This window comes from Acanthochromis polyacanthus, chromosome 14 (assembly GCF_021347895.1).
Source record: "Acanthochromis polyacanthus isolate Apoly-LR-REF ecotype Palm Island chromosome 14, KAUST_Apoly_ChrSc, whole genome shotgun sequence".
Lineage (NCBI taxonomy): Eukaryota > Metazoa > Chordata > Actinopteri > Pomacentridae > Acanthochromis > Acanthochromis polyacanthus.
Window position 1 is genome coordinate 20,641,451 of NC_067126.1, and position 25,084 is coordinate 20,666,534.

Below are 25,084 nucleotides of genomic sequence, written 5' to 3' on the forward strand. Positions count from 1 at the left end.
ACATTCACATCTCCAGTGAGGGTAATACCCACAAGCTCACCATTAATCCTCTGCAGCTGTCAGATTCAGGGGAATATGTCTGTGACGTAAACACAGATGAGATGTATTTCAGTCTTTTAGTCAAAGGTAAGAATTTGGCACTCCTTACCAAAAGGTGACCTCTACTTCCAAATAAACACTTAATTGATTACAACTGTCACAAAGTTAATATCTCTGAAATTGCATTTCTTTATTCATCAGACATGAAGGTGAAGTTTATCAGACAGCTGGAAAATATTGTGGCTCTGAAGGGCAGCAGCCCTATGCTGCAATGTGAGATCAACAAGCCAAAGGGAGATGTCCAGTGGCTAAAAGATGGCCAGGAGATCTCCCCAAGCCGTCGGCATACAATACGGGCACAAGGTCGAGAGCGAAGTTTTACCATCCGCCAACTAGTGGAAGAAGATGCTGGGGAATATGTCTGTGAGTCTACGGATGACAGAACCTCAGCAACTGTCACTGTAGAAAGTATGTCCATTCAAATTCTACAACTTTGAGAAGGGTTAAAAAGAGAAACAATCTATTAATAAAAAATTGTTCTACTGTCAATGTGCCACAGTAATATTTAGAGCATGATTAATCTAATTCCGCTTTATGTTTTTCAGCTCCTCGTGTTGTTGAGTTCATAGCAGAGCTTCGTAACATCACCGTCTGTGAAGGAGAAGATGCAGTATTTAAGTGTGTGGTTTCACCAGAGGACACAAAGTTGGTGTGGCGTTTAAATGGCAAGCAAGTAGCTCTGAATGAGCGTACTGTCATTTCTAGCAATGGACTATGCCACATGCTCTGCATCAACAACTGCATGGTTTCAGATAGCGGCAGAGTGACAGCTGATGCAGAGGGATTGGTATCAGAGGCAGAACTTCAGGTTCAAGGTGAGTTGTTGTCCCTTCCATTAACATTATGGATCACAGAAGTTACACTATTTCACAGTCACTTACTGTGTAATAACCTCATATCCCTCTAGTAGTTAACAAATACTTCAACTATGAGATACATTCAGAAAGACTGAAGTGAATATGAACATATAAGTAAGCATTTAAATCATCCTAGTACACCATTAACACCACAAAACATATTTGATGAATTTGTGATCATTTCAAACAAGTTTAAATTATTGAAGAGGTGTTTTTCACAGCTAACACTTAGCAGATTCTCCTGTTAGAATTCCTCTGGTTACTGACAGAGACAAGTGGCTCAGTGGTTTTGGCGTATGTTACGCTGCAGGAGGCAAGGCTCCTCAGAGCTTTTTGCGTGTTCACTTTGCTTGAACTTGCCATGTAGCTTTGCTGGCTTTCTTTGGTCTGTATCGTATTTCACTCTGTCTCAGTGTGGCTTTATCGCAGTATTAACAAAGAGCACATACATAACTCTTTCATATAGTGCATAAACTGCATAGAAAGTACATATACCCATAGATGCTGCTATCTAGTAATTCCTGACATTCATTTTAAGAGCAACAGGTGCTGTTCACCAAGAAAATGACACCAGTTGTAGCTGAAGAGTACAGTGAGGCAACTCTAGAGGTGGAAGTGAGTCTAGATGCGGGAGAAGTGCAGTGGATGAGACAAGGGGTGCTGATCCACCCTGGGGCCAAGTATACTCTGAAACACACGGGCCGAAAGCACAGTCTTACCCTCCACAAACTGGCTGTGTCTGACCGGGGCACCTACAGCTGTGAAACCCTCCATGACCGCACGCAAGCCCAGCTCACAGTGGAACGTGAGTGTGCACGTGTTCTCACTATGTGCTGTTGTTGTTTGTTTACTGCTGTTGCTGACGACTCCATCTCTAGCGCGCCCTCCATCACTGCTTCTTGTGAAGGCAAAAGCTCAATTAACTGAGTAAGAGTAATTTGAGTGACTGGGGACCAGGGTGGCACTTAAACTGGAAAATGATGGAAATGAACAGGTGATTTCCCTACAGCGCAAGATGACTTTCAGTCCAAAGTTTCTGTATTGGCACAGAATCAGTAAATATGATTTCAGCACACAGAAGTCAGCCCACTGTTTTAAGGGAAATGCTGCTATTCAAGGTATAGAATTATATTTTGTAAACAAAGTAAACATTTCTTAAGAATAAGCCTCAAGTACTTTTCTCGAAAGCAGCAAGCATGGCTCACTGTAAAAACAGCATCTTGTACTGATTAAGATGTACTTATGCTTGTTTTTCTTGTGCATGCTTCTTATATTTCCCAGTTCTGTGATCCACAGGCCAGTGGGTGAATTAAAGGCTGTTCTTTCAACACTAGTGTGGGTGGGAAGGGGAAAGTCAGGACTTCAGGCTGCTGTTGGCACCTCCTATGAATTTGGATCTCCTCTCATTGCATCTAAATTTACACCCTGGCCTTCAAAACTAAGGTTGTTGTCATCAGGTCTCCAAAATAAACACTCCTTTTTTTTCCACAGGGAATGCTTGTCTGTGTTAGAATAAGTGAAAAATGTTGGCAGTTTCAAAGCTGGCTTTTGTGTAAAGCCCAGTGCTCAAATGGCTAAAATATCAGCTTGTCAGTGTGTGCCAGCTTGTATTGTTGAACTGCTGGAAACAGAACAGACTCCAAGCCGTAACAGAAAAATGACACCATGTCTGCTCAGTGTTAAATTGGAATGAAAATGCTTGTTCCTGGCTCCAGTCTGTCAAACATAACTTTTCTTTCCTTGTTGCCCATGCAGCACGCAGAATCACAATCAAGAGGGGTCTGACCGACATTAAAACCACAGAGAGAGAAACGGCTTCTTTTGAAGTGGAGCTCTCCCATCCCAATGTACCAGGCACCTGGATCAGAAACGGAATCCAGCTTAAGCCAACAAATCACTTTCGTATGAGTGCCAAAGGACAAGTCCACAGCCTCACTATCTCTAACCTATCAGTAGAAGACACTGGCACCTTCGTGTTCTGTGTAGAGAATCTGAAGACATCTGCAAGACTTGTTGTGAAGGGTAGGCAATTTAGAAAAGCAGTAAATGCATTGCCAACATCCTAAAGAAAAACCAACTTAATAATTACAATGAATTATTTGCACATTTTGTCCACAGCAAACAATGTACAGTCTACTGCACTACCAACAAAAACAACATTTTACTGTACTCATTTTGTTATGAGCCCAGACTGGTAGCTAAAGTGGTCTACTCAACGTAGGCCAAATGCCAGCTGGTGGAGGCATGATAATAGAATGGAGTGACGGCTCTGCTACCGTTGCTTTTATCCAGGCTCACATTACAAACACAAAATAGTCTAGCATGACCCAATGAAAAGCAGTAGCTCTGCTCAGTCTTTTCTGTCAGGTGCTAGTTTAACCTCATGCTGTAATTTAATCCACTCCATGCCTTGTCACTCAGTATGCATCATCCCCTTGAGCTCGCGATGAAATGCTGTGGATGGCAATTGGATGAAAATGTCATCACAATAAATTAGTCCATATGTCCATATAGGTTACTTTAAAGTTTAGCATTGCTGCATTTTGGAGAAATTTGAATGAGGTTTTGTTTGCTTAACTAAGCAAGATGTTTTCTCTACCAGAGCCTCCAGTCACCATTTTCAGAAAATTGGAGGATCAGAAATTCCCTGAAGGGGCAGTGATCTCTATCGAGTGTGAGCTGTCAAGACACAACGTTGACGTGAAATGGATGAAGGCGAGTGTTGGAGCCTTCTTGTTCTTCATAAGCAGCATTTATGATACTGACAGGAGTCCTGTTTTAATATTGTCACTTAAAACACACGAAATGAAATATTCAAAGCATTAAAAAATCTTTTAGGGATTATAAACACCCACAAATATCCAAAATATATGTAAACAAATAAAGTTGTAACAGCAATAAGCCTAAATTTTTGACCTTTTGCAACATTTGTATTCGGCTGGTTTGATTTGTGTGGAACAGTAAAGAAGCACAAATTATTGTTTAGGACAATACATAACATATGACATACAGTGTGTGTGTGATTCTTTATGCTTTACAGGATGGCACTGAGGTGAAACCAAGCAAGGACTTGCGGATTTATGCAATGGGAAGAAAACGATTTCTTCAGATCATGAAATGTCAAGTCAGTGATTCTGGCATATACAGCTGTGATGCTGGAGATGCTATGACATCCTGCTCTGTGGAGGTCTACGGTAAGGTCTGCTGTCCTAATACCACAAATTTCTAACTCTAGCTTTTTAGTGGTATTATATGATGGTCTAAACAGGCTGAAAGAGTCTGATAATGTCAGGCTGAAAACCAGTATTATGCTGACACGTGGCTGAAGGTTTTATGCCTGCTTCACCTCCAATGGTGTGTAGATGAATGTAGTTAGAGTTGTGCTCTGTTAAACCTGTACCCACACCCAATAGTGATGCGACTGGGTTCTGGAGAAGAGCTGCAGCAAACTGTAAAGTTATACGCAGGAGGTCAGCAAAGTTGGGGTGTTAAGTTACTCTTCAAAGAATGGGAATTGTGTCATGAAAACAGCATGAGCTGTGTTACAGTATTCAACAAAAACACAGTAAAACTGTAAGCGAGACATGGCAGGATTTACTATCAAAACACACAAAGAGAGCTCTCTAACTATGACAAACCACTGAGGTGGTCAACAAGTCCAGTGAAATTATCACCATCAAACTAGAAGCCACTGAGGCATATGGTGGATAAGATGCACAATGTGACTAACCCAAATTTAATGCAGTAACAGTAGATATAACTGAAAAAACACTCACGGTGGTGATTCAGGCACATACCACATCAATGAAATATCCATGGTATGACTCCAGGGGACCCTTGTTGCCCATCACTCCACTCTCTCTTCATGCTATGCATCTGTCTCTACAACATTTATCAAATAAAAGACAAAAGTTATTCAAAAAATGATTCCTTGAATGGAAAGTTGAAACAATATTTATTAGCTATGGGTTCTTTAAAATGGAATAATCTTTTTTTTTTTAATTTACCTAATTGCTGACTGAATGCATGAGCTATTCTAGTCGATTCACATTACAGCTGGCTGTTACTCAGAAGTTAGACTCAGCACTTGTAGGAATTGGTGAAAATTTTTCTTAGTTTTAAGATAAAATTGAATTTTCATTCATTTCAGTGGCTGTGCCTACTTCAAGCTAGGTAGCTTCGCTTGAACTGGCTTCTTCTGCAGCACTGCTCAACTAACAAACTGTCAAGTTTAAGCGACACTTGGCCACATGCTGTCAATTGTATGTGTGGCAGAGAAAATGCACTGAGCACTGTCCAGTCACATGAGTTCAAAGCAGTGAACACTACAACATACACTACCAATTAACGTGAGAGTTTCCTTTGCCCCATAGAAAATGTGAAGAAACCAAACAGGTTCAGCCTCAGGTCACCTGCTTGCAGAAATGATCCCCTTTTGCACCAGAACAAATTCCGAGACATTATTAAAATAAATGCTGGCCTGCCTACCACACACATAACACAAGTGAACAAGTATTATTTGTTTATTACTTTTTCAAAATATAGTCTCATTAATTTATATGTTGCATGTTAGAGTAGCATTTTCTCCAGTACCCCACATTAACCATTTGCCACTCCTCAATAAGAAGTTCACATGTGATACTACCGTAATAGTGCTGAACTATGCAGAAATATTTATCCAAATTTTGGGTACTAAGCTTTTTTTTCTGCCAAAATGTTTTTTGACATATTTTGGCAGAAAAAATATACAATGTATTCAAAAAATAAATACTGAATAGATGAATTTTAGCTCTGTCTTGTGCATAATGGCTCACCGTTACTTCTTTGTTCAGAATACTAGTCCTGTCTGTGCTTTTCCAAGACAAGCAAAACAAATCTGTCGAATAAGGTAAAAGAAAGGAAGTGATGTCTAAGATACTCTGATTCCTTAGTGAACCGTTTTTTTCCATCTCACAAAACCATGTTGTGAGAGGAGCACAGCAGCCTACAGTAGAGTTTTGGAGATCTGCCAGAGATGTTGCTATTTTTTTCCACAGTATTTCAGACATTGAGGTTAGAAGAGACTCTTTTAGAAACTGTCAATGCTTAGCATGTTTCCTTTACAGCAGATACAGCAGGCTTGGTAATGTTAGATACAATAAACCTGAGCAACAAGACTGTGGATGTGTAACTTCTGCACAACACTTACCACCATCTATGTTGGGGCTAGCCACTGTTAGCCACTTCTTCATTAGCTGCTGTTGTATTTACAGCTTCATTCTTCTGTTAATAAATAAACTGCAATATCTCCATTGGGCTAGGGGCATTCTTTAGATAATATCTAAGTTTGCCCAACAATTAGTTTTTCCCTAAAAATGTTGAAACCAGTTGCAGGCTTGAGGCCTTCATCCTAGCCTCTGCTGTTAGCTTTGTAGCACCTGTTTGTCCTGGTGTCTAATTAGAGTAATAGAAAACAGCTGTGCAGGTGTGCAGGATGCTGCATATGATTTTCAATACACTTGAAACTCTGATAGAAAAATATGTATGGGTTGAGTATTACTTTTACAAAATACTCTGAAGTATTATATTTCAGTACACTGGATGCATTTTTTTTATATAAGGGTATGTTTTTTTTTCAGTAACAGTTTATCACCCATTATTATTATTGTTGTTGTTATTATTAAGACTTGTTTGAGTAGTATGCAGTCTATGACTATAGTATAATAATGATAATAAACTTTATTTCTATAGCAAAACTGGAGTTAGAAGGTGTTTCAACAGCAACAATTAAACATTAGAAATGACATTAGAAATGATTAAACAAATGCCAGTCAGTACACATTTGCAATAGAGCTAAAACAGTAACAGTATGGTCCCTCTTTATTTTAAGCCTGGGCTGTGGTATTTTTAGAAGCAATAGCCAGTTTTTTTTTTTGTTGTTGTTTTGTTTTTTGTTTTGTTTTTTTATCTGAGGGATATATGTCCGGAAGAGGAGAATAAAAGTTTTTGGATGTAGAGTGGAATCAGACCATGTAGAGGTTAAAAAAGTAATCTGGAGAATCTTACATTGAATTCTGCAGCAAATAGGGAGCCACTGTTTTTCAGTCAGAGACAAATTTGATCTATTTGCTGTACTTTGAACCAACTGTAAACTGGCAATTGCCGCATCTTTTAGTCAAATTAATAATAAGTTGCAGATAGGGAAAAAAAACATCTGTGTGTGGATAAGTTGTTCAACTTTGCTTTTTAGAAAGCATTGGTTTTACTTTGGCAGTAGTTTTAATGTATAGAAAGGAAGATTGAGTACAACTCTTCTGATCAATATTGCAAGTAGTGAATGGCATTTGCTATGATATTTATATTACTGTCAATAGAATTTAATATGGTATGTAAATTTTTAAATGTGATACTTATTTTTAGCTCGCTTACAGTAGAGACAACACTGTATGTTGACCAGTCTTTCAGTCTTGCAAATACAGCACAATGCTGCCACCTGCCTGCATGCAGGAACTAAAATGCACAGAGTTCATGATGTCTACACTTCCAACATATTTTTTTCTCAGAATAGGAAACAGAAGTTCTTGCTCTGAAATAGATGCTTCTCAGGTTGTTTCCAATATCATGTTGAATAGTTCTCTAATGTTAATTCTCTTGGCAGAGCGTGAACTGTTGACCCTGCAGCGTCTGGAGGACCTGGACATTCAGGAGGATCAGAATGCTGTGTTTGTTTGTGAAATCTCAGTGGAGGACGTGCCAGGAGAATGGTACAAAAACGGGGAGCGGATACAACCCACTAGCACCATCAAGATCCGCCAGGAAGGTCAGCTTGCCAACTGATGCTCACCTTTAAATACTGTAACAATACAGAGGCTTAAACGGATTTGTTACTTTTTATGTGAAAATATACACTACCATTCAAAAGTTTGGGGTCACTTAGAAATGTCCTTTTTTTGAAAGAAAAACAGCTTTTTTCAATGAGTAAACATTAAATTACTCAGAAATACAGGCTACGTATTGATAATGTGCTAAATAACTACTCTAGCTGGAATTTTTAATGGAATATCTACATTAGGAACAGAGGAACATTTCCAGCAACCATCACTCCTGTGTTCTAATGCTACATTGTGTTAGCTAATGGTGTTAAAAGGTTAATTGGTGATTAGAAAACTCTTGTGCAATTATGTTAGAACATGAACAAAAGTGTGACTTTTCATGGAAAACATGAAATTGTCTGGATGACCCCAAAGTATTGAACAGTGGTGTATGTATCAATTCAGTATAAGACCTATCAGTAAATATTGTTAAAAACATTATGTAATTGCATATTTTTAGCCAGTAGAATGAAGCCGCTTACTACTAGTCTACCTAAAAAAAAATTATTGATCATTATTTATTTTTTCACAATTTTTCTTTCATTTCAGGGAGAAAACATTTTCTTCTTATGTGCAATGTGCGACCAGAGGACTCTGGAGAGATCAAGTTTGTTGCCAGACATGTTGAATCTGTCGCTTACCTGGACGTGGAAGGTATTAGAATAATGATAATTCCAGTCCTTTATAAAGTATTCACTCCTCTTTTGCTATTTTTTTTTACCTTTCAACATTGAATCATGGTCAATACAATTAGGATTGTTTCAGAGGATTTTAGTTGAAAAGGTACTTTCAAGTGAAAAAAACTACTTTTACAAAGCAATGCCCATTCATTGTTCAAATAACTGATTGCATAACTATACACAACTTTAAAGCGACTCACCTAATTCAACATAGGGGCATTCAACTGGTGCTGGAAGTCACACAGTTAGTGAAATAGAGACAGTTAATGTGTCTCAAAGGTTGTAGTGTAAAACCACTAGTATCTGGAATGTCCAGTTACTGGTGAATCAATACTAATGGTGATAAATGCACCATGAAAATAAAAGAACACTCCATTTAACTCTGTGAATAGTTTTTTAAAAAAAAAAAACATGAGTCGAAAATATTCCAAATCATAGAATAACTCCTTGGAGTACATTACATCCATCGTTAAAAAGTGAAAGGAATGTGGCACGTGTAAAGCTCTTCAGAACAAGTCATCATCTAAAGCTCAGCGACAATGCAAGAAAAAGTCACCAAGACACCTATGACTCTTCTGAAGAAGTTACTAGTTGCAACACCATTTATAAGGGAGCCTGCACATACATTTTTTACTGGTTCTTCATGAGTCAAAGCTTTAGGGGAGCATTACAAAGACAGTCATCCATCCATCCATTTTCGATACACTGCTTTGTCCTCTGTAGGGTCACGGGGGGCTGGAGTCAGCTGACAGGTCGCTAGTCCACCATCACAGGGCTACACAGAGACCGACTCCACTAGTTAACCTAAACATGTTTTTGGGCTGTGTGAGGAAGGCAGAGCACCCAGTGAGAACCCACGCAGAAAGAACATGCAAAATCTACACAGAAAGCCAACCTTTCAACTCTGGACCTTCTCACTGTGAGGCAACAGTGCTCTCCCAAAGACAGCCACTGTTATAATAGATGATGGTTCTTTGGACTGATGAGAGCAAAATTAAGCTTTATGGCCATCAGACTAGGTGAACACACCATCTAACCATGAAGCATGGTAGTAACAGCATCATATTGTGGGGATGCTTCTTGGCAGTAGGTCCTGGAAGGCTTGTAAAGGTAGAGGGTAAAATGAAGTGTAGGAAAATTCTGGATGACTACCTGATGTAGTTAGGAAGAGAACTACAACTTATTTTGCAGACTGAGTCTCATCCACAGATCATCAAAGCTGTAACTGCATTCAAAGGTCCATCTACTAAATACTGACTTGAAAGGGGTGGATATTTATGCAATCACATATTTTACAACTTATATATGTTTAATTGCCATTGTTTTGTAGAAATGTGTTTTGACATGAATCTTTTTTAGGTACAATTATTCATCAAGTCTTGCACTACATACTGTCACAGTGTGTTATGATTTCTTCTGTCATGCCGTTCTATTGTGGGTCCTAAATTTGATCTACATTTCTTCCTTTTCAGAGCTTCCTGTCAACATTGTCAAACCTCTGCAGGACAAGACCGCCCTCGAGAAAAGCCGTGTGATCATGGACTGCACCGTGTCCAACCCCAGATGCAGTATCCGCTGGTACAAAGGCAGCAATGTCATCCTGCCCTCTGAGCGCTTTGAGATCTGCAGTGAAGGCTGCTATCGCAAACTGATCATCCAGCAGGTGGCGCTAGACGATGAGGGCACATACAGTGTGCAGGTTGGAGAGTACACATGCTCTGCAAAACTGACAGTGGAGGGTAAGATTTCAAGAATAAAGCACTCTGTAGTTTAGAGGAAAACTTTGAAAATTGATTTTGCAAATTCATTTGACAATATCAGCATAGAAACCAGTTGTATTTTAGTCTGTAAACTGTTGTTTAGCTGGATATTTTACAAATAAAACTTTCAATGTACCTGTTAAAAAATTTTTACTGAACAATAATCCCATTTGGCAACACACTGATCCTAGTTTAGCAGCAAAATGGAATCATATATGAAAGAGTTCTCCAGCTTTTTATATATAATTACTGTGTATATAGTGCAGCTCTTGTCACTGGTATGTGAATGGCATTGGCGATCCTATACTGACTATAGTCGCTACTGGAGTGCCTATATAATGAGAGTGGCGACATGACGGGTTCAAAAAATTTTGGTCACGTGATCTGTAGGAGCCATTTTGTTTCCAATTCATGAACGCCGGTTATGCCTGTTAACGTTGTTTACAACACAGAGAGTAATTTTAGGTCTTTTTTGGCTTCATAAATACCTGAAAAATGACGGGCTGTTGTGCCTTTGGGTGCACAAATCGATCGGAGAAGGGATTACACATGTTTAGATTTCCCAGGAGTAGTGAAAGAATGAAACTGGGGGAAAATAAAGTCCGGAGAGTGGGATGGAAACCGACTTCATCATGATTTTTGTGCCAGGTTAGTCCCATGTATGTACTTTCATGTTATGATGTATGGGTGAATGACAGATAGAAAAGTTTGATGTGATTTTAGGCAGTTGTGGTTATTTTGACTTTGACCATTTTCATGCATGAAATACGGGCCGCTGAAGTTTAACGGGGTAACCCGTTAAACTTCAGCGGCCCATCTGAGCTTCGACAACAGCCTCCCTGTTCATTCACATGATTTCCAATTCAACAAAGAGCTGACAGTTTTCTGTTTCCTATTTTCTGTTTTCCGTCCAACCTGTAGTCACTTATCAGCCTCATATGACCCGAACAGGCTCCGTGTTGTTCACTTGTTTCTGGGCTGTTAGCCGCCGTTAGCATGAAGATGCTGTTAGCCATATGCTTACAGCTGCAGCAGCGTACAGGCGGACGGGAAAACGTATTTTACTAAATTGACCGAAGCTGCAAACTCGATGATAGAAACATTATATACCCATGGAAAGCTTAGATTCTCATGAATCCGCCGGTATAAACCACTTTCAGATGTGATTACCACAGCGGGTAATATAAACACATTTGTCCAACAAACAGCAAATAACGTAAACAGCACAACTCACCTTTGAAGGCTCAAAACTAGTCACATATGAAAATATTCCACTAAAAACGGCCATAATCCAACCTTGGACATCCAGACAAAACAAGCCAGTAAATTATTTTGTCCAAAACATGTCTTGAAATCAGTAAACAATTCATCGTTTTCGTGAATGTGCACCTCGCGCTGCGCATCCCATATTGAGTGAATGGAAACAAAATGGCGTCAAATCCCCAGTTGTCGCCACTCTCATTATATAGGCACTCCTCAGTCATCATAGCTCAACAACATTTAATTTTCCCCAGCAACATATCCAAGGCTGTTATAAGATAACAATAGCAACTGTCTGAGACCCCTCTCTTATAGTAGTAATGTAGTGGTGCAACGGAGGGAGCCCCAGACTGTAAATACATACTTAGCCTGATAGCACCACCTACCGGAAAAGCAAAGTTAAAACATGTGTTTTCTGCATGTGGAGGAGAGTATTACCAGCCCCCTATTTCTCAGTTTGAACATCCTCAACTCCTCTTGTCACATCTAAGACATCTAAGCAGATGAAGCAAAGAGGAGAGAGGAGTCAGGTCAACAGGCATTTAACAAAATGAGACATCCTTACTTCAGATAATACCCACAGCTGCATTATCAGTCTATTTTTTTTGTTATACCACTGTGTTTCATGATCTCTGTCATGTGAGCAGAACAGCCCACAAAGAGCTACATGTATTTTGATTGAGTGATATACACCAATCAGGCATAACATTCTGACCACTGACAGGTAAAGTGGATAACACTGATTATCTCTTCATCAAGGCACCTGTTAGTGGGTTGGATATATTAGGCAGCAAGTGAACATTTTGTCCTCAAAGTTGATGTGTTAGAAGCAGGGTAAATGGTCAAGCGTAAGGATGTGAGTAAGTTTGTCAGGGGCCAAATTGTCTGGATCAGAGTATCTCCAAAACTGCAGCTCTTGTTGGGTGTTCCCGATAAGCAGTGGTCATTATCTATCAAAAGTGGTCTAAGGAAGGAACAGTGGTGAACCAGTGACAGGGTCATGAGCGGCCAAGGATCATTGATGCACGTCGGGAGCGAAGGCAGTCCCGGTTGGTTTGATCCAACAGACGACTGCTGATCAGATTGCTGAAGACGTTAATGCTGGTTCTGATAGAAAGATGTCACAATATACATTGCGTTGCGGTTTTTTGCATGTGGAACTGCATAGCCACAGAGCAGTCACCACCGAAAGCACCAACAATGGGCACATGAGCATCAGAACTGGACCACGGAACAAGCCTCCTCAATGCTTGAGGTGCATCGTTTGAATCAAGACGTCCCTCAAAATGGCAGGCTAAGATCAATTTCTAGATCACAGGCAGGTAGAAGGAGAAGAGGCCCAAAATAGAGAAATTAGTCTCATGGTACTTACTCTTAATTTGTAATCACGTTTTTACTTGCATGTTTTCCTTTTACACTTGGCTTTGTAGATAGTGGCCTTTGCAAAAGGCTTGGCGTTTAATTTTTTTAGGTTTTTGCATTTGAAGAACAAGATACTGTTAATAGGTAGTGGAATCTTTAACACTGCATTCTAATGGATGGTCTGCTTAAACCCACAGCCACACGATGAATAACACCCACTGAATTCCATTTAGCTGCCATAGTATTGAGCATTCCAGTTCACTATCAGACTGCTATGACTTACTGGTGAAAAAGTTAATGAATATTATTAGTACTACCTGTACTTTCCCTACTAGTACAGGTCAACACATGTTTCACTTATATGCACTGTAAATGTCTGGGAACGAGCTATCGCATGGCATTTGCTAAATACAATACTATATATTATTAACCAGTAGATGTCAGTGTTGTCAAAGTTTTAGTTTTGTTCCTTTTCCTCTAAAATACTCCTAATTTTACCATTCAGTTCTTACATATCAAGCAGCGAGCTTGTTAAAAACACATATGTGTTTACATTAATTTAAAAAACAGCTAACACTGCTCCCTCTCTGCTGTTTACTGACACAGCCCAGTCTCTGCTGATAATCAGAGAGCTAAAAGACGTGGAGGTCATGGCTCCTGATGAGGCCTGCTTTGAATGTGAGATCTCAGTTCCTGTCCTTAAATCCCCCATATGGAGTCTGAATGGGGAGGCCCTGCAGCCGAGCTCTCGGGTTCGCCTGGAGAAGATGGGAACAGTGTACAAGCTGACCCTCCGGCAGACCTCCCCAGATATGGGTGGAGTGGTGGAGTTCACCTTTGGGAAAACAAAGAGCAGAGCCCAGCTTCGGGTAGTGAGTACAGAGAAGAACACCATTTACTAACTGCAATTTTCTGAACAGTTTAAATATGACATAGATATGGATATATAGACTGAAGGATATATCTGTGTACATTTAAGATTGATAGAGGGCCACAGGAAGAGATTGCGACTTCCTAAAATTAACAGGAAGTCATTTGCAAATATGTCAAAGTAATCTATTTAGTTTACAAATTGCTGTAGAAATATTTTATGACAATCAAAGGCTATGAAACTAATACTTACTTTTACAGGTGTATAGGCTAGAAAAGTGATGCACCTCATTAGCACCAGGAATAACAGCAAATTTAGTTCACAGGCTGGTTCAATGTGTTATATACTGTAGAACCCAGTAATGTAATTCAACAGTTAACCACTAGATGGTGGTAATGGCAAAGCTTTGAGTTTACTTCATTTGTCTGGATAGAAATGTCTTTAGATTAATCAGAGGAATGCTCCATCCTTGCAAAAGCAAACAGTGCTTAACTGTAATAGTTTTTTTCCCAAACAAATCAGTTAAAAAGCCCTATTCGCAGTAGCATGAAAAAACTAAAACTGCAGCAGCAAAAAGACAAACCCTTCGGACTGATTCCAAATTGCCCAGGTGGCATGTTTAAGCACGTTGCATGACTTGGCGCGGCACATGCAACCCAAAGCAATAAATACAGTAAATGTTTTGGCCCCAAGAGTGCTGCAATCTGTAAATAATATAGGGTATTTATGGGCCTACCCTATCAACAGAGATGTAGGTCGAGCAATCCAGAGCACATACCATAGAACCTTCTGGAGCCCTTTGAACGTGTAGACGCGTAAACTAATTATAGTTTTATTATATTGGCTTTAAATGAAAGCATGTAATGTTATATTATCTGGACTCAGTGGTAAAACTGTTGTACATTCATTTGGGTTTAAACTGAGGGCAAAATGTAGGTCAACCAGAACTCGGCCACAGCAGGGAAAATTAAAATGTTGGAAAACCCCATAAGAGTGTGATACATGTCATGCATGTCAGTATACAGAATAACACTGGTGAAGCAGATGGTTTTGCTCTGAATGTTTTTGAGCTAAATGTAGGTTAGGTACTACTAGTGCACACAGTAGAAGTAGAAGTGAGTGTGTAATATATAGTTGAATGTCAAATGATGTAAAACTGCCTCCCATCTCAATAACTGCACTACTTCTAATTCCATCTGTGATCTCCAATTAGCGTAAACATAGTTATAAATGAGCTATGAATATCAGACCTTCTTCATAACTCAACTTTATAAAGCTGGAAAAGGAACCAGAAAGATTAGCAACCAACTAAAAATCTGTGGAAACACAGTTGCAGCAGTAATCAGGAGGTACAGAACAAGCCATAGTACCACTTTCCGAAAATCATGCCATAAACGGTGCACAATCTGTCTCTGAAAAACAGTGGGGCAGTTGCTTCACACTTGGCTCTGGGGTTATCAGTGAAAATCACTTTATGTGACAGCTGGGTGGAGGGCATTACAGCATCACTCTATGGACAGAATCCAGGAAAAAGCCCTGCTTGCTGTTCAACACAAAACTGCAAGATTAAACTTTGCTAAATATCATGAAATGAAGCCTGATACACACTTTTTGGTATGATCAAATCAAGATAGATTAGGTCAGAGTACCCAGAGAAAACCCACACATGCACAGAGAGAACATGCAAACTCCACACAGAAAGATCCCAGGCCCAGGTCAGGACGTAAACCGGGGATTTTCTAGATGCAAGGCGACAATGCTAACTGCCCAACTACTGTGCAGCCCCATTTTTATTATTATATATATATATATATATATTTGTTTTTTCTGTAAATTTAAACTCTTAATTCAGAACAAATACCTTCTGTTCAAATGAGAAGTAATGTCAGTGCAGAATCATTTGATTTTTAGGTGATATTGCACAGAGGTGTACTTACTTGTGCTGTTTACTGTAAATATTGGGAAATGTCTTTGTCCTCAGGTGTTAAGTTTAGTCAAGTATAAATATTTCTGTTGTGCAGCTGCTTTTGCAAAGTGAAAGTTTTGAGCAGGATCAACCTGATGACTTCCAAAATAAGTATGAGAGAAAAACAGATTATCTTGCACAACATACAATATGCAGGACTTACTCTAATTTTTTTGCTTTCTTTGGGTTAAATACTCAATTGTTTTGGCTCTATAAATCACTTGTAATCTCTGAAATGAATTGTGAGATGGAAAAAAAAATCATTCATTCTACTCAGATCTCATTGTAACATGGCTCGGACCATAACTTGTAGGGGTTCACGAGTAGATATGACATTCTTTCGAGGTGTTTAGGGGTTTAACGGTCCACAAAAATCACGGTTCGGTACGTATTACGGTACGGAAGTCACGGTTCGGTTCTCAGTTAAGGGGAAAAATGAAAAGAAAACAACCCTACTGATTTTTTTTAAAAAACTCCATTTAGTTTACCAGCATAAATATATTAGTAGGCTAAAAAAATACACAATATAGTCATTTATCTATAGCAAAGAGCAAAGCAATAATACAAAGTAAAGTTAATGTACACTTACCTTCATAATGAGTTTAAAACCTCATTTCTCAACAACGGAGCATGGCCGTAGATCTGCTGCTATGAAAACACCAGTGGACTTGGTTATTGCTTAATCCCGTTCTGAATTGCTAGGCAGGGTTTGATGAAATGATGTTGGGAGCATCGTTTGTACAATCCGCTGTTTTTCCTAGCAGCGGGGATAGTTACGCTTGGATGGTGCTTTTTCAAATGTGTGTCTAAGTTTGACGTGTTGTGGGATGCATACTTGAGGACCACTTCACAGTGCCAGGATATGGCTTTCGTCCTGTCCATTTGTTTTTCTACTTTTTCGTACTTCACTGGGAAACCGAAGTGATCCCAAACGGGTGATTTTAATGACGCCGGAGCATCTTCCAGCACTAGCTTCTTCCCGTTGTTGCTAGCATTAGCCAGGAAGCGCCGGCAGCCATAGCCGGAGAATAACGATCCATCACATCCTGTGGTTCCCTGAAAACTCCATCCATCCATCCATTCTCCACCGCTTTATCCTCATTAGGGTCGCGGGGGGTGCTGGAGCCTATCTCCCTGGAAACTCCTACTTGTTTTTAGTTCCGCAATACTGCGCGACTGTGTGAGCCAGAGAAGGTCCGTTGCAACTGTGGGCACTACAAAGTTTTAGGTTTCACAATTTAAACAATTCTGTACATTTGCCATTCTTAATGGTCTTAAAATTTTCATACCGCGGTACACCTCTGTACCGAACCGAACGGGCCTGTACCGAACGTTTCGGTACGAATACGTGTATCGTTACACCCCTAGCTTCATCAGTTATTAGCAACTGTTTTTTTTAGCACATCCTTTGCTGGATAGAGTCTACATCATGTCTAATAATGACTACAATATGTATGGAGTAGACTCTTGTAGTAAACTTGAGTAGTACTCAACTCAAGTTTACTCACGTAGAACTTAGGTTTACTGATATGTTGACAGAATAAGACCAGCCTTGTTCACTTTCTGTTCTTAAATCTTTTCTTTTCTCTGCTCAAATTTCACAGGTGACCCCTGAGTGAAATCTCTCATCTGTCGTCACCTGACAACTATATTGATCGATTTCAAGTTGTAACATTGACATTGCTTATATATTTACAAACCGTCTATAAAACTGGCTTAAACAGGGTTGTGATGGATTTTCATGCAGTTCTTTAAATTGTCTCATAGAATCCTGTTCATGTAAAACGTGTCGTAGTGTGAAGATATTTCGATGACTTGATTTTTTTCCGTTGTCATTACACAAATAGCAGTTTCAGTGTAAATAATGCCCTGTGTGAAAGTGGTTTGACTGTTAACTGGCTGAAAAAAAGCTTCAGCTTTGTGTTTTTTTGTGCCAATAAATATCTGGTTTAAATTCTGTAAAGAGGAGTGTATAGTTAAAATCAATACAATCCACATTAAGAGTTCTACCTGAGACATTTTAATTAACAGGACTGATGCTAAGGCTCCAAACTGGCATAAATCAAAACCAAAATCTCTTATATTTGCAGATATCTGGTCTTGTTCAGACTGCCTACACACACTGATTGTACATGTGGTTTTTCCCCTCATAAATTCTTTTCTGTGCTCCAGATTCTATTTTGGTCCTTTGTAGAGCTTCAGAACCACAACTTACAGACTAGATATGCATTTTGTAATATTACATACCTTGATTTGCACTCAGTTTAGGTTCATCATATATCAAAGCATGGTTTTGTGTGGCTGCAGTGACAGAGACTCAGAATTCTTTGGGTTTAGAAAACAGAAACACCAGCATGACGTACTAGCAGTGTTAGCTTCCAGTCAACTCCCCAAAATCAGATCAATCAATATGCTGAATGGATCACTTCAACAACAGCTCATTCAATTTCACAGTTCAAGTCTATTTTCATCATCAGTTCATTGTATAGAAATTGTTTTGTATGTTTTGATGACAAGTTTGAATGAGGAAAGTTCTGTCTTGCAGCAAGAGGCTTGTAATGTAAATACATTGGGCCAAAAATGAAGTAATTTAGAAAGAAATAGGTTAAAAAAAATGTACTTGATCACCTTGATTGATAATCAGGGCGTGCTTGATTTACTAAAATGCTTTGTTGAGTGGGTATTACATTTGATGAGTGGAGAATGATAGCTGTTTTCATATGAAATCTGTTCCATATTCCATTTTTCCATTTGACCTGTTTCCAGCTCTGCCATGTTGTGTTGAGCGTTAGGTATGTGAAATCAAGTACTGTAGTGAAATATGACCTGTTTCAATAAAACATGCTTTATTGATGCACGGTAAAAATATCTCTAGTCTGTTATTTTTTGTTTGTTTTGTTTTTCAGTCTCAGCAGCAATTTAAAAACTCACTTGTTTGAACCAGTTTAAATCACAATGTTAATACTCTTGATGCATACAGTAAAAAAAAAAAAAGTTAAATCATTATTCAAGACAGGTTATAGTTGTCCGCGTATTGTCAAAGTATCTTTTGTTTAATCTGAAACCCATAGAAATACTCACGCTGACGCAATCACACTGTAACTCCACGCATACAAAAACACACACTCGCTCCAGACTGAAGCAAAGTAGAGCAGGACTCAAGCATGTCTGGCACAAGTTTCCCCCCATGAAACTGGACACGCAGACCAATAAGGCAGTGCACTCGACTCCATTTACGTCTTACAGCTCGGATTCAAGTTTACCGATAGGAGGCATCAGAGTGTGCTTTCAAATCAGACTTATTTAAGATCCTGTAGCAGGTCACAACCCGCTCCTGCACACATTAAACAACAACATTGCATTACTGATGCACGGCACACTGTGGCGGCTGATACAACTGGATAAAATAACATTAGACAAAATAACATTAAAACCAAATCAAAACGATAATCCTGATATACTGTATTTACAAGAAAAATCTCACCATTTCTGCAGTGGTAAGTCTCTGTGTGTGAAAGGTCCAATAATCTTAATGCTAATCCAGAGTTTTATATATAACTGATTTTAAAAGCTTCATGTTTTCAACAATTAATGTTACGCAATTATAAAGCTAAAATATTACGTTTTCATGACTGAACACAGCTGAACAACTTCTAAAAGGGTTATTACACACTCATAATTACTTTACTGTAATAATGGATTTAGTTGTCACCTAGAATGTAGAGAATAAACACATTCAGTGACAGTTCCTTACTGTGTTCTGGAGCCTTTTAAACTTAAATGCAAATGCTACAGTAAATGGTAGATTTTGTTCAAAGCTTTCCAAAGACATACAGTAAGTGCACAGTGCTTGGAACATGTCAAAATGTGCATTTCAAGAAGTGATTCCACCTAAAATCTCCAGAGTTAATGATTGTCGACTGTGTTTGTATTAAGTTAATGGATTCTTGTTCTTTTCTGTGCGTTTACGCTTGAAATCTCACTAGAAATGCATCATTGTACTGAATTAAAATGACTGATGGCGGTTCACGTGTAGAAAGGCACTGAACATCTGTTCACACAATCTAGCTTTACAGCACACTTACAAAGGTCACTGCTGTCACATAACGACAACAACAACACACTAGCTGCACTGCAAAAGATATCTACAGAAGTCATTTAATCTCATATTAAGTCCGGCATTACGACAAGCACGGATGGATAAGGTAACTGTCAGTGCAGTCACACATAACCCTGCTGCTTTTACTTTTATTTTATCCAACTTACTCAAAGACTATGAGATTAAATGGCAGGTAAATTTTCGCAGTGTGGTCCTTGTAGTGGGAAGCAGTGTGGAGCCCTTGGCCCACCAGCCTCCGTGGCCCCGAGACAACAGCCGCTGGTGATTATTTCCATCCCAGAACCCTGCCACTGTTAACTTGAAGTCCTCTGCTGCTTGAGAATTTCGTAGATGTCGTCCACTTTGCTCAGTCTCTCGAAGAAAGGGATGAGATCGAGGAGCTCAGTGTCTGACATGTCGTCAAACCAGGACGCTACAGGAACCTGGACGTTTGAAGAAGCACAAGTTGGCAAAGTTAGAAATCCTTTTTAGTACTCTACAGCACTTTATGATGTGAACAATTATGTGGATATTGTTTTGAAAGTGGGACATTACTGTTGGTGTCTTAATCACATGTATGTTGTATGTCAGAAAAAGAAATAGAAATGACATACTGCGTTGTCAGGGTGGAAGACGTAGGAGGCTGGGGAGTTGTCAATGATGATGACCTTGTTCAGGTCTCTTCCTAAGCGACTCAGGTCTTTTACGTAGTTCCCTTTGTGGAAGACGCACGACTCCCGAAAGAGCCGGCTCCGGAAGGCCCCCCACTTATCCAACAGGTCCGAGACAGGATCTGCGTACTATAGAAGCAAATAAATCAGTAAATACAATGATAAAACAGAGACCAGCTTCAAACACAGCTGAGCAACACTACCATTCAAAAGTTTGGCATCACCCAAACTCACACTTTTATTCATGTGCTAACATAATTGCACAAGGATTTTCTAATCATTAATTAGACTTTCACAATGTAGCATTAGAACACAGGAGTGATGGTTGCTTGAAATGTTCCTCTGTACCCCTATGCAGATATTCCACTAAAATAAGCCGTTTCCTGTGGTAAATACTCATTTACTACATTAATAATGTCTAAACTGTATTTCTGATTAATTTAATGTTATCTTCGTCAGAAAAAAAAATGCTTTTTTTTCAGAAATAAGGACATTTCTAAGTGACCCCAAACTTTTGAACGGTAGTGCATGTTTATCTATAGCTCTACAACAGTTATGTTTGGGTATGTTCATTAAATTGTTTTCCAGTCAAAAGCAACAAGACAAGCACAGACTACTGAATTAAACAGCAGATAACAGGTGGTGGTGTGTGCTGTAGGGCAGAGATGCGCCACTTGATTTGCCGGAGAGCCACTTTTGCAAAATGACAGAAGGCCAGGGAGCAGGTAAGAAACAAACACATTTCTTTATCAGATAGACCATTATCATAGTTTAATTTTCTTTTAAATGATGTATTTTCAATTAAGTGAGCAACCGCTAAGTGCCTAGGGCTGAAGAATGAATCCATTTTAAATCAAAATTGCTGTCTGAAACAATGCAATTAGCAAATGAAAAAGGTTGCAAATTAGGATATGAGATGCAGGACGTGTAACTCAGGCTTTTAATGGTCGTGTCAAGGATTTTACAAATTAATGCTGGCCTCTTTGTGTAACAGCCAGTGGTTGATAAATGTTTGTTTTTTTCCAGCCTAATACTGATAATGATTATTTGTTATTAAGATGTAGAAATGGTGACTGGAACTAAGATACACATGCAGTAAAAATGTATATTTTATGTCCGTTTAATTACGAGAGCTTTCTGACATTCATCCTTGTGTGTTAAAAGGCCGTCAGCCTTCTTCTATAACCAGACTGTATAATCAGTGACTACAGATAGAGATAAGCAGCTGCATCAGAGCCAGAGTTGTGTATTTTTATATTAGGTTATATTATTTTTTTGCAAATCAAACCATATTATTAGTCAGAAAAACTGCAATTAAATAATACACAGATTGTTCAGTTCTAACAGGGTTATTATTGAGCATTCGCTTTCTAAACAAGCAAAAACAAAGCTCAGTGTGAATCCATTTAGTTTCAGCTATTAGCATTCCGTTGTGTGTCTCGTGTCCCCACAGAGCTGGCGTTTAATTTGTAAAACTATAACTTGGTGCATATTGTACATTAGTCTGAAGATTATGACACTTAACAAGCTCTGAAATGAATTATTCTTCACAGTAAGCTTTTAAAACATGAACATTATGGCTTCCATGGAGCTACAACCTTCCAATGCATCAAATGCTAATGTGCAGTATAAGCACATTCACTTTGTGTCCACCATAAAGAAGTGATTACTAATAACAGCATTCAATCCCAAATGTTCCCATTAGGTGTGTAGCAACCAATAATGTAACACCTGCCAATAACATTATAATTTTAGCCATTTTAAACGCAATAAAGCCAAAACCGGAATAACGTACCAGTAAATAGTGCTAGCATTTCTTCTCTGATATAAAAGAGAAGTACTGGCAGAGAGCCTAGAACTAGACACAGAAGATGACTGTTTCTTTAGTATTATGAAGCTCTACAAGGCTGCTGGACCAACAGTGGTCCGTATTTACACATAAACAATTTTTTGGGAATGACAACCAGTGGATGAAGTCTGGATTCTTCTCAGTAATGTACAAAGTTAAGGACATTTACTGGGAGAAGTCGTGCCAATTTTATGTTGATGTTTTCCCTTGAGTTCAATGTGCTCATAAAACTTTCAATGTGTTCATAAAACGTTTTGGTTTTTGGAGTTAAGTGCCATCATTGTGCCAATCCAGTTATTTAAAAACAGTTTCAAGTGAGGACTGAATCGTTTTTTCCTTTGAGAAATGTTTGAAAAACATTTTAGTGAAATGTTTTCCCAAAACAAATGCAGTAAATTCATTTGAGAAAGCAACATCCAACTGACACTGACATGGAATTATGAATTTACAGATCTAAACAAATAAATAATATTCAAAATAAAGATTTTGCACTATAAATAATTCTCAAATTGGAGAGTGAGACCCATATAAGATGCATCTTTGATGAATGAATATGACAACTATGCCCTCCATTATACCTATTTTTGGTGAACAAACTGAACGAAAACTGCAACAAAAATCTTTTCTTTTCAAGAAATGCAGTCCTATTTATGTATTATTACATTATCAGATGCAGCTATTACATTTTCAAAGGATTTTTTGAAAAGACTTGTTAATGCTAAGCCATTAACGTGACAACCAACCAATAACGTCATAACTTAGTACAGTATTGGCCGTTATTACATTACTGGTACGTTACTACGAGATGCTGCAGAGGAACAAACACAGCGACTAAAACCTAATCCTGGAGTGTGGCTGACCAGATGCTTCATAAAGTTAAGATAAGGTTAAGGTTAACACAGTTTGAAGTAAATGTTGGAGGTTAAAATGTCTGCGCAATCCCCTGACAGATATCTGGATGTGAATGGCTGGTTCTAAATCACTCTCAAAGATGAGCCTGGCTTTCCAGTAATCCAAAGCATAATGTTTTGCAACTACGGGTGTCATTTTGCACATCAACGTCGATGTGCAAAATGACAACAGACAACATGCTATCTAGTAAGGCTGAACAATGTGCAAAAAAACTGAATATTGTGAATATTTTGACAGATAATACACATGTAGTGGTCATTTTAATATTTTCTTTCTACTGAAAAAAATATGATGTGAATCTTGCTGCAGTTTGTATCAAACAAATATGGTCTGTCATGTCTGGAGAATATCATTTGCCAGTTTAAGAATGTGTGTAGCAGCACTATTCTTCATTAACATAGCATTTTGTAACATATTATTTCAGCTCTGACTGGGATATTACACTTCACCATATTGCAACTTAAGTAATGTTTTGATTTATTTTTTAGTCCAACAATCCAGTCGACACATGGAAGTAAAATTTGAACCAAGAACAGACATTGAGAACAGACCTTGGATAAGCTTGCGGTGAACAAAACGCACTCAAACAACTCTCCCATCCTCTTGAGGAATTCGTCAACATGGGGTCTCTTTAATACATAAACCTGGGCACAAAAGACACAGCAGTATAAATACTAAATTAGTGCACATGATTCTGTTGTTAGGAACTGGTTCAGAAACACAAACAACTCAAGGTAAAAAAAATAATAATAAAATTGAAATCTAATGTGTTTGGAAATTCTTTGAACAAAATCTGTACATACAGCCCCTGCACTGTTTATTACAAGTCATTTGTGTTTGTGCTATCTCACATATAAAATGAAACAGTCTCTAAACATAACAGTTCTATCACTATTTAATGTTAATTATTGAAAAGGAACAGTATGCATTTTCTTTTTGTATGTACGCTACCGTTCAAAAGTTTGGGATCACTGACAGAAAAGCAGCTGCTTTTGTTCAATGACGATAACAATAAATGAATCAGAAATACAGTCTAGACATCGATAGTGTGGTAAATGACTATTCTGGGTTCTAATGCTACATTGTGTTAGCTAATCATGTTGAAAGGCTAACTGAAGATTACAAAACCCTTGTTCAATTATGCTAGCACATGAATAAAAGTGTGAGTTTTCATGGAAAACATGAAATTGTCTGGGTGAGCCCAAACTTTTCAACAGCAGTGTACCTGCATGTTATTTAAGTGACATGAAATAAATACAAAGATGTAGCCTACTATTTACATTAACTCTCTGAACCCCAAAATCCATTAAAATCACAGCATTTTTCAGAGCTAGAAACCGCCAACACAAATCCGATTTTCATCTTTCTAATGGTCCCTGAACTAATTATGTGTGATATACAGATGTAATTAAATTTGGAGTTAACCAATTCAAAGCTGAACATCGTAATATTTCATTAGAACCACTTTATTCTACATCTGATTTTGCATTTTGCACTAACTAGATTCTGTAAAAAATAAAAATAAAAAATAAAAATCTGCCGTCCTTGATGGAGCTGAATGTTTAGTGTGACCCAGCTGTGACCAGCAGTCACATGACAAAAATTCAAGACGTTTTTGGTTCAACTGCAGGCTGTGTTTACACAGCGCAGAGAGGAGGTAACTGCCAAAAAAAATTTAAATAAAAACAGCAAAATATCTATAGTGTGTAGATCCACTAGTGTAGTAACAAAGTTATAAATGGTGATGGCAGGAGATTTTTGGTCAAATAAATAATCAAAAAAATTCACCTTTAATTTTTTCTTTTTTCAGTAATTAAGTCATTTTGTCCATGTCATACTACACTGAA

At 38.4% G+C, this 25,084-nt stretch overlaps 2 protein-coding genes across 2 annotated transcripts in view; one reads left to right on the forward strand and one right to left on the reverse strand.

Moving 5' to 3' along the window:
• Positions 1 to 242: 242 nt before the first annotated feature.
• On the forward strand, positions 243 to 13,771 carry obsl1b (obscurin like cytoskeletal adaptor 1b). Its single transcript, XM_051959426.1, has 7 exons — positions 243 to 507; positions 645 to 914; positions 1,495 to 1,761; positions 2,712 to 2,978; positions 7,594 to 7,755; positions 9,960 to 10,226; positions 13,476 to 13,771. The coding sequence occupies exons 1-7, from the start codon at positions 243 to 245 to the stop codon at positions 13,769 to 13,771; spliced, it is 1,794 nt and encodes a 597-aa protein (XP_051815386.1).
• Positions 13,772 to 18,531: 4,760 nt separating this feature from the next.
• Positions 18,532 to 25,084, reverse strand: part of LOC110949674 (carboxy-terminal domain RNA polymerase II polypeptide A small phosphatase 1-like) — a 37,563-nt gene continuing 31,010 nt past the window's right edge. The window contains exons 5-7 of the mRNA XM_022191838.2: positions 23,789 to 23,881; positions 20,420 to 20,605; positions 18,532 to 20,248 (exon numbers count right to left, since the gene is read on the reverse strand). Of these exons, the coding sequence (XP_022047530.1) occupies positions 20,120 to 20,248; positions 20,420 to 20,605; positions 23,789 to 23,881 (408 nt within the window). The 3' untranslated portion in view covers positions 18,532 to 20,119. The remainder of the gene's footprint in view (positions 20,249 to 20,419; positions 20,606 to 23,788; positions 23,882 to 25,084) is intronic.

What these genes read in the sequence shown, in the direction of transcription:
- obsl1b (XM_051959426.1), top strand. Translation starts at nt 243, where the DNA reads ATGAAGGTGAAGTTTATCAGACAGCTGGAAAATATTGTGGCTCTGAAG. An exon ending in AGCAACTGTCACTGTAGAAA is followed by an intron (nt 508 to 644) that starts GTATGTCCATTC and finishes TATGTTTTTCAG; the next exon opens with CTCCTCGTGTTGTTGAGTTC. An exon ending in AGCCCAGCTCACAGTGGAAC is followed by an intron (nt 1,762 to 2,711) that starts GTGAGTGTGCAC and finishes TTGCCCATGCAG; the next exon opens with CACGCAGAATCACAATCAAG.